General features: G+C 40.9%; 2 protein-coding genes across 2 annotated transcripts; both read right to left on the reverse strand.

Annotated features, from left to right (window-relative positions):
- Positions 1–220: 220 nt before the first annotated feature.
- Positions 221–1881, reverse strand: SARC_05673 (hypothetical protein; the record flags this gene model as incomplete). Its single annotated transcript, XM_014300463.1, has 1 exon — positions 221–1881. The coding sequence occupies exon 1, from the start codon at positions 1850–1852 to the stop codon at positions 221–223; it is 1632 nt and encodes a 543-aa protein (XP_014155938.1). The 5' UTR covers positions 1853–1881.
- Positions 1882–8956: 7075 nt separating this feature from the next.
- SARC_05674 (hypothetical protein) lies at positions 8957–9187 on the reverse strand (the record flags this gene model as incomplete). Its single annotated transcript, XM_014300464.1, has 1 exon — positions 8957–9187. The coding sequence occupies one exon, from the start codon at positions 9185–9187 to the stop codon at positions 8957–8959; it is 231 nt and encodes a 76-aa protein (XP_014155939.1).
- Between the last annotated feature and the right edge of the window lie 208 nt (positions 9188–9395).

Below are 9395 nucleotides of genomic sequence, written 5' to 3' on the forward strand. Positions count from 1 at the left end.
GGGGTGTGTGTGTGAGTGTGTGTGTGTGTGCGCGTGTGTGTGTGTGTGTGTGTATGTGTAATATATATATATAAATATATATATATATATATATGTATGTATATGTATGTATTTATGTATGTATGTATACGTGTATGTATGTATGTATGTATATATGTATGTATATTGTTATATATATATATATATATGTATATTATAACACACTACTCTGTAAGAGCATTTAACAACTGGCCAACACACCTTCGTATGGCTCTGTATCTTCCGCCCAAAGTACATTCGCTTTGATCTGCCCGGCTTTGATTGCCTGTATTTCCTGCCTGTCCTCATCGCCCCTTATTGTTCTGCTTCGATTCAGTTGCGCAACACTTGCGTCCTCTGTACTCGCGCGCCTATGACCTTGCGACCTACTCCGCAGTACCTCTGCGTGGTATGGTTCCAGTCCAACTCTATCTGCCCTGTCATCCGTGGGGTAAGTACTATCTAATCTTGCATCATTGGGTCTAGACGAAGACATGGATGGTGGGCGTGACGGTCCTTTTTTCGGCCGTGGGGGTGGAAATCGGCCCATTGGTATACTTTCAGGTGCAGTGTTTCCCTCGTTGTGTGAGCTTGCCCTCGAACCATCGCTGCAAGAACCTGAAGAAGTTTTGGAACTCGCTTTGCTGTGTGTATGTGAACTGTGCCTCTTGCGTGCTTGTCTGTGAGGGCTGTGTTTTGATGTTCTAGTGCGCGGATGGTGTGGCGATCGGCTGACGTCTGAGTGTGAAGTATTGTCCCTGCTATGTGATGAATGACTTTGCTGCACCTGTGGTGATGTGGGAGAGCGTACGTGCCTTCTTAACTGGTGTTCGTGTGAGACTGTGGAATGAGGTGATTGCTTGGGTGTCGGTGTTCTGCTTTTACTGCCCTGTCGAGAAACTGACTTCTTCGATTTGTGTCTACTTTTACCCGAGGCCATTGGTATGTCCTCCTCGAGCTGTTGAAACGAAATCTTCGGTAAACTATCCACTGGCAGGATCTTATCATTCAAGTCCAGCCGTCGATCATCTCTCTCGTCTGTTCTCCCCTTTATTCGTGCTTGTTCACGTGCCAGTTCATCCGCACGTGCCTCGTATTCAGCCTGTGTGTTGTTGTGCCGTCGGCTTCTTGGCTTTCCCTGTTTCCTTCTCGCACTGTCCATTGCTGTGTAGGTTCCCACAGACAAGCTAGTGACTTCCCCCACATATTCACTAGGAGCAGATTCACTCTCGCTCTCCACACTTGTGTACTCTTCACCAAAGATGTCTCTTGATGGCGGCACGAGTGCTATTGTGGGTCGAGTTTCATGCATGTCCGTGCTGAAGTCTTGCTGGTATATTTTTTTGCCTTTGTTATCTGTCAATTCATTGTGCATGCTATCCATGCTTGCGGTATGTGTATTAGCCAGTGTTGACATACCGTTCAGTTGATCCCCATTTCCTGGTCTATTCTCCCTCGACATTTCCGTTGGCGACTGGTTTTGTACACCAGCAGTCGATATTGTAGTGGCGCATGCTTTCGGTTGTAAGTCCAAACTCGAACTAGAGCTTGAAGTTGTACGCTGGGAAACTCTATCTGTATTCTGATACCGGACTTCTATTTCGTCAGACTCTACGTCCTCACTTAAGTCAACAGATGTCGGTGGGGACAGTATCTTTCTATTAATAACAACGCGTTCGGCTGTGCCCAAATCACTCTCCGATGGGGCAGGAGCAAGGCCAAACAAAGCATCCTGTGCCTGGTGGTTGGACCTTACGTGCGAGTCAAAGACTGCGTCACTGTCATCTTCGCCGGTATAAGAATCCGCTAATGAATGTAAAGGCTGAGACTGCATAGCGCCCACATATAGTTCATATGTGTTAGTTAATACATAATGTAATAAATTTTAAACCAAAAAAAGTTGGTATTTGTATGAGATCCAGATAAATATTTAAGAACCACACACGATAGCTATTTATTTATTTAGTGGGAGAGCGACCTAAAGACGGATATTTATGATATTTATATACATCACAGGACCGACTAGTTTCGTGTAGGGTTTTTTAGGCTTTTAGTTCAAAACCCTGCGTCTTTAGCTTTTTGGTTTTGTTTTTTTGTTTTTTTAAATTACCAACTTTTCTTGAACAAAAAAAAACTAAAAACCACCTTGTGATAACTGATAACTCGTGTTTCTCTAGAGATTCTGCAGTCACTCTTCCAATGATACTGGGTGCGTTCACTGTTGTGTTGTAGTCCGTGAGTTGATTCTGTTTGTGACCAAAGTACAAATTGGATCTTGATGATATATGTCTTCTTCATGTGCGCAGATTGTGGCCCATTTGTACGAAGGGAAGTCGTGGACACCAGTTGCCTGGGTTTTGTTCGACGAATTTCGTAACATCTCTATGCGATCGCATGTTCGCACCAAAAACTTAAGGTTGGTATGGGCAGGAGGCTAAGTGTTGTGTCGGCGCTTGTTCAATGACTTTTGAAAGTATGTCGCTAGCATATTCAGTGCCTTGGTCGGTCTGTATGATTTGTTGGAACTCATGTTCGCACATGATTGGTGCCAGTGTCGTACTACAGTAGCCGCTGATTTAGTTGTCATTGGTCTGAGTATGACATATGATGAGTGCACATCTAACCATACTAAAACATATGTGTGTCTTCTTTTTTGAGTCCAGTAATGGCCCAATTTGTCCACTTGGACCTTGTCGCCTGGGGATGCGGCTGTGATTGATTGTAAGGGATGAAATACCTTAATGAGTATCCTATTTTTGAGACATGGTACGTATCCTTTGATGTACTTGTGAACATGTTGTTGGGTTTTTAGCCAATCGCGTCCATCTGCTTGTAACGTGTTTGTCATTTCCTCAGTAGTGAAATGTCCCAAGTTTTGGTATTGTTCGATGATGTTGACACGTGTCTCGTATTTGATTTCATGTGATAAATCTCCAAAGTAAACTGGTTGCGATGCTGAAACGTGTATGACGGGTTATTCTCGTGTTGAGTCAAAGTATGGAGCCTTCATTTCTATCTTAGCTACTAAAGTGACGCCCAATGGGATCTTGCCACATACTTTCGTGTTTTCCTTGAGGAAATTGTTGTTTATATTTTCCACTAGCATCGGATCTTCTTCTAGAAAAGACAAAAAAAATGGAAACCACCTTGCATCGGGGTATTACGGTACATATATCGTGATGCTGGTTACCTCTTTAATGACTTTGTCAAGGACATCAGGCATGAGTTCCCATGGTAGATTCTGTGTTAGGCTCTGAATAGTACGAGGAACTTAAGTTTCCTAAATGGTTTTTAATGGTTTTATTAATTAATATCTTTTCCATTTTACATATCAGATATTTGGACGATGCCATTAAAAGGCCCCAGAACTATATTTACTATGCAACTTTATTTATATCTGAATACTTCGGTTGCGAGATGGCTCAACCGAATATAGGTTTCTAGAGACTATTAACGTTGCCTAGTTGATCCTCCGATCAGCCAACCAGATGTGCCAGTCTGATGAAGGTTAAGTCGGTAATTCTTGATAAGTGGCAAGTTATTGGTTAAGACAATAACTAAGGACATCAGAAGATTTTCTTATTTCTTTTTTCTAAAGATAGGATTTTATGAGTCTCTCAGATTCGCCTCAATGAAACATACCATAGTTTCTAATAGAGCGACAAAGATACACTAAATAAAATCCCTTCGGTGGCAAAAGTACTGAGAGGTTTATATATAGGCAATGTCTCAGTCTCACAATCCCTTAGAGTATTGCTGTTTTCACGAGGCATACCTAACTTTACTAAAAGTCTCATTTAGTTTATTTACTTTGATATTTTCACGATACATAGAATTTACCTATGCGTTTATTTACTCTAAGGCGTTAATATCGTCTTAATAGACCGAATCTTACACATTTTAAAGTTAGCAAAGGTATTAATTACTTAGACTACTTAAGCGTAAAGGTAGATTAACTACCCCAAAAGTTTTTTTGTCCCAACTAGTCCTGAAGAGACAAGCTAGTAGCCATAAGTCAAGATTATGACCAAGAAAGACAATCCTCCTTCTAAGAAGCGTAGAGCTGAAAAGAAGAAGATGGAGAGAGAAGCCGCTACCGCTGCTTCTGACTGAGTTCACTTTTTTCAGACTTAACACTCTTTATTAAGTGATACTTGGTTTTGACCACATTTTTAAGTGACCGAACTACTGTATTTATTACATTACGCTTTTCACAAATTAAGCTAACTAAAATTATTTAGTTATGTAATTTTTTATTACACGATATATGAAGTTACTACGTGAACAAAAAAAGCCTGTGTTCGATTGTTGAAACAACTGCTTGGAATTCATCTGCAGTCGCCACTATATACTGAAGAGGTGGCGACATAATTCTCCTCTGATTCAATACCGGATGAAATACTAAAGCAGAGGTCTATACTATGTTAGACCATTGTATTATCTGAGACTCAACAATCGATTTCCGCGTTGGATAAGACCATACAGCATATGAAAGGGGTTATCAAGCGGAGCGACAACTTAGGGCTGATGACACATGTGCAAAACGCTATGGAGGTTATTTTCCTATTTCGGCTACTAAGTCAAAATAAAATCGGATTTTTTCGTATATGGGCTGACTCGTCTTAAGGCAATTATACAGTCTGGACGGATACGGATCATACGATTGAGAGGGACTCAGACAAATTATGTCAGATGCCGATCGGATTCTACAAGTTCTGAACTTACCAGCTATATGCATGGGACAGCTTCATATTTTTGTCCACCTAGGGCTGAGCCAGCCATCACTGTACAGGAGCTTGTGGATGTGATTAATTCAGCTAAAATATATGCTGGTGGCTAAAGGAAAACACTACAAGCTAGTATTGGGTAGAACTGGTACAGAGCTGACTTGGAATTTAAGGACGACATATGTCGATCGTATAAAAGGTTCAAGTTTAATCGGATATGAAACTTGTCCAAGGTGGAAGTGATTGCTTGGACACATATTCAACCTGTCACAGGTGGAAGAGATTGCTTGGGCACCAACAGAGATTTGCTGGCTTTGATGTAAATTTTCCAAGGACGTCAATAAGCGTCGTCATCACAGCTCACGGATATTCAACGCATACGGCGGACACTAACAGAACGACTTTAGAACAAATTTGGGAAATATCACAAATTTTTCAGATATATGTTACATGACGCGACGGCACCTCGACTGGTGGCGGGGTCGATACTGGCGGTGACGTATAAGGTTTTCTTATGACGACATTACCTATGTGTAGGTTGACTTCAGTCAATACACTTTGAAATGAGGTCCGTCAGTTACAGGCCTTCCAATCAGTCGAAAGAAGAGTAAGGCTACTCTCAGTATTGCTTACACAATGTACTAGCATATACGATGCTCAATCATCTGAGTGACAGTGATTAATTATGCTGCAGGCGGCACTGCTGGTTGCATAGTATACTATATATATATATATTAGGGTTTTTAGGGTTTAGGGTTTAGTTAGGGTGACTTTTCACCTAAGCGCATGCACTGCACTAGCTAAATACTCTAGAATGCACTTCGATTTTGTGTGTTTGAGGTCTTATACCCTTTCAACAATGTTTGTTGGTGTGTAATTGAATGCCTTCTATGCACTGTTCTATTCAGTTTCTGATTATTCTGCGTACCGTGTACTGTGCTATTGCTACTTGTCTAGAGGGACTATAGTGAAGTGGGGTGATGTGCTTTTTGGGGTCCTGACGTCAGGATGTGTTTGAAAATCCCCAACATTGATACATCAATCACTGTGACAGCTTATAAATTTTCACTGGTTTGCACCTTGACCTTGCCACTTAATTGTTCTCATCTCTATACTTGACAACCCTACATTGTAGCACAATATATTTACCTTGGTTATTAAGTACACCACGCTTAAACACGATACTGATACCTTGTTTGTTCTACCTCGGTGTCTGTTATCGAGGAGTGGCTCAGACTTCATTTCCTCGACTGACTTCTTGTTAGGTTATTTGCTCCCAATACCTGCTAACCTCCTGTGGTTAAAATTCACCTGTATTCCTTCCCTTCTGGGGTTAGAGTCTTCTTGGTGTCCTAGTTGGGGCTTTCCTGGTTGGGGCCCCTTCTTGTGTCTCTTCTTAAAATAAAGTTTCTTCGAGACTCATGGCAGTATACTTCACTCGTTATTCCTTTTGTTCTAAAAGTGAAGATTTTATAAAAATGTAGAGTACGGAGAGCAACTGAAAGGTACGAGCTAAAGATTACAATAGACCTCTTCTCAAGCACGGTTATCTCAGCTAGGAAAGGTCCCTAGTCTGAAAGAACCAAACTGAGTCTTTTGTCCTGGTATAGCTTACCGGTTCTACCGCTGATATTTCTGCTAATATCAGATATATATGAATCCTAATTCTAAAACTCAATTTTTGGTGATTCTGAGGTTTTGGGATTTAGGTTGGCTTTTTGATAATCTGACCCCTAGATGCTACAAAAGCTTTTAGTTTGGAGTAGGTATAGGATGTATTGAGGACACATGATGGTCAAAATGCATGCCTATTGGCCTTTTTTTTGTGGTATGTGGTTCGAAGTGACGGGATGTTTGAATAGAAGTGATCGTTTGTATTTTGCGGACGGCTGGGACCTGTATAATGGTGTAATTGCAACTTTCTTATCCATGATATTACGGTGTTCAGTCTAGAGATTGTTTTTGTGGGTCACGTTCAAGTGTTGTTCATTGGGATTGTAATGTTGAAATCTCCACCAAGTATCAGCGGTATCGAGTGGTCTATAACTGAGAAAATATTCGCTACTTCTGCCTGTGAAGAAGAAGTGGTAGGTGGAGTGTACCTACTAGGACACTTTAGATTTTGAAAGTGAAGAGGAAATACGAGTACAATGATATATTTGTGAAGAGAGTTGGGTAACGTCTGTTGAGCATCAGCACTCCTGCATCCTTCGGATGTAAGATCAGTAGAGGAGAACGTCAGATGACGTGTATGCTTTATGAATTTTGGAATCTACAGTATACATCGTTACTATACCAGAATCTAGTGCAAAATAATACATCAACTTCCTTTGCTAGCAGTTAACCCATTCGTAGTTTATGTGTTCGCTGGCTGCTTCATGTTTCTTTTTCGAGTGATTTAAGGTGCTCGGAAAGCCTGGAGAGCGTACACATTTTGCTATGCTGCGGGTGTCATCGTATCGGTAGAAATTATCTGCATACTCGTAGAGGAATCTGTGTCCATGGGTAATGTTTTTGGTGTACTGAAATTGGGTTCTGAAGGCTGTAAGTCGATAATTTTAGAATCACTCTTCCAATTTGAGTTAGTATTTGTTTGTTTTGGGGGTATCTTCTGTATCTGTGGTGAACGTGCTCTTCGTTTGTTGTTTTTGTGCGACTTACGAATTTGTACGGGATTGAAATTAGCGTCTTTGTTTGCGCGGGAGTTATTATTATGATATTTTGCGAAGGTACAGCATTATTACCTTGGTTGGGTGTTATTACCGTAGAATCAGTGTTTGTTATTTCTGGATCAGTAGTGAGAGGTTCCGCTTGATTCTCGGGTGTGATCGCCTCTGTTTGGTTGGCCGAACTTAGGACTGATTGGGTCTTGGAAAGATGCTCTGGAGACGAGATACTCTGAGTATCGATGATATTATTATTAAAAACATGTTTAATTCAAGAATATTTAATGATATTCCGTAAGGGGACAGGTTTTGATCTAATTCTTTGTCCAGATTTAATGTGTCAATGGGACTTCGTAGGGAGAAGATGCTGCTTAGTACGATTGCTGGTGCCCCTCTAGGAACGGCTGTCACAAGCATTCGTGTATGTTAGACGGGCGAAACCTAGTTGTTTACTACGTTGTACATTTAGTTGTTTCGGGTGTGCGTTGTCGTTACGTTGCCAGCGTAGCATTTTGAATACGAGTGCTACTTGAGGTGTTTTAGGGATTTTAATGTATCACAATCTCGTACTATCACTTCGATTGTGGGGTTACCTACTCCTAGTAGCTGTAAGTTGATATTTGGGGCTTTGCGTGGCTCCGGTATGTTTTATAGAACTTGTTTGATTTCGGGGACAGTCTTGTTCTTGTCGTAAGTTTGTAGTATGGAGCTTTGGTCTTTACTTAGTTGTCATCTAGTCATTTCGGGTTTATTGTCATCTAGTCTTTGCAGGCGAGATTTTGGTGCCGGACTAGGGGTTTTCCAGAAAGGGCCGATGGGGTATTTCTTGGTTTTGCGTATTCCTGACTAAGAAAATTCTTTGTCGGTAAAGAGCTTTGTCAGAATGGTATGATTGTTTGAAGTCGAAGACAGTAGTTGGGAGATCGTGGCTACTGCACTTAGTATGTCGTGCCTCGATATAGGGGTGAGGGTGGTTTGCTTCTGAGGGTCAGGCGCAGTGACCTGTGGGGATTTCATGATGAAATTGCTATTGGAAAGTATGTACTTAGAAGGTTTCAAGTTGATGTGATTCTCAGAAAACCCTATAAGTCTGATGAGAGCAAACCGGTAGTCCTTGATACGTAGAAATTTATTGACACAAAGAAATACGTCGAGAGTATTTTTCTATAACTTCTTTTCGAGATATTATTTTGTTAGTCCTCTTATTCGAGCAACGAAACAACAATTATAGTTTCGATAGCATGACACAGAAAGCAGGAATAATAATAAGTTACTTTTTTTTAAGGCGGCGAAACAAATAATAATAGGTTCGCCAGCGCAACGACGAAAACATAATAATGCCCTTCGACGAAAACATAATAATGCCCTTCGACGAAATCAGTACTGGAGGATTGTATATCGGTAATGTCTCAGCCTTCTAATCCCCCAGCATCGCTGATTTTCACGAGGCATACCACTACATTCCTCACTACTTTTGTGTACTTTATTGAAAACAAAGACAATTTCAATACGTTTCAGCTTAAGACGTTAATACCGCCTATATATTTACTTCTGAGTATCCTCGTCACAGTAAGTGTTGTTTAAAGACCCCTGGTCTCGTTTCGCGGATTCGTGGATAGTAGCTTTATCAGGAGAATTCTCTCTTACTGGAGTAGTCTCCTCCTGTATTATCCCAAGTGCTTTCCTGGCGATCTTGCTTGCAACGATCCCCTCGGCAACTGTCTTGTTCGCTTCGGCGGCAACAGTAGCTGCAGCGGCGGTGTCCTTGTTCATCATCTTCTTCTCAGATTTATGTCCCTTTGAAGGAGTATAAATCTTGAAACACTTCGTCATCTTAAGTATTGGAATTCTTATTTATTGAGGGCTTTTTATGCTTAAGCAGCTAAAGTAGATAATATTTTTCCAAACTTTGAAATGTGTAAACTTCTTTCTAATCGAGACTATATAAGTGTCTTAAAGCTGTAAATTAGTTGATATCAGTCAA

This window comes from Sphaeroforma arctica (assembly GCF_001186125.1).
Source record: "Sphaeroforma arctica JP610 unplaced genomic scaffold supercont1.370, whole genome shotgun sequence".
Classification (NCBI taxonomy): Eukaryota; class Ichthyosporea; order Ichthyophonida; genus Sphaeroforma; species Sphaeroforma arctica.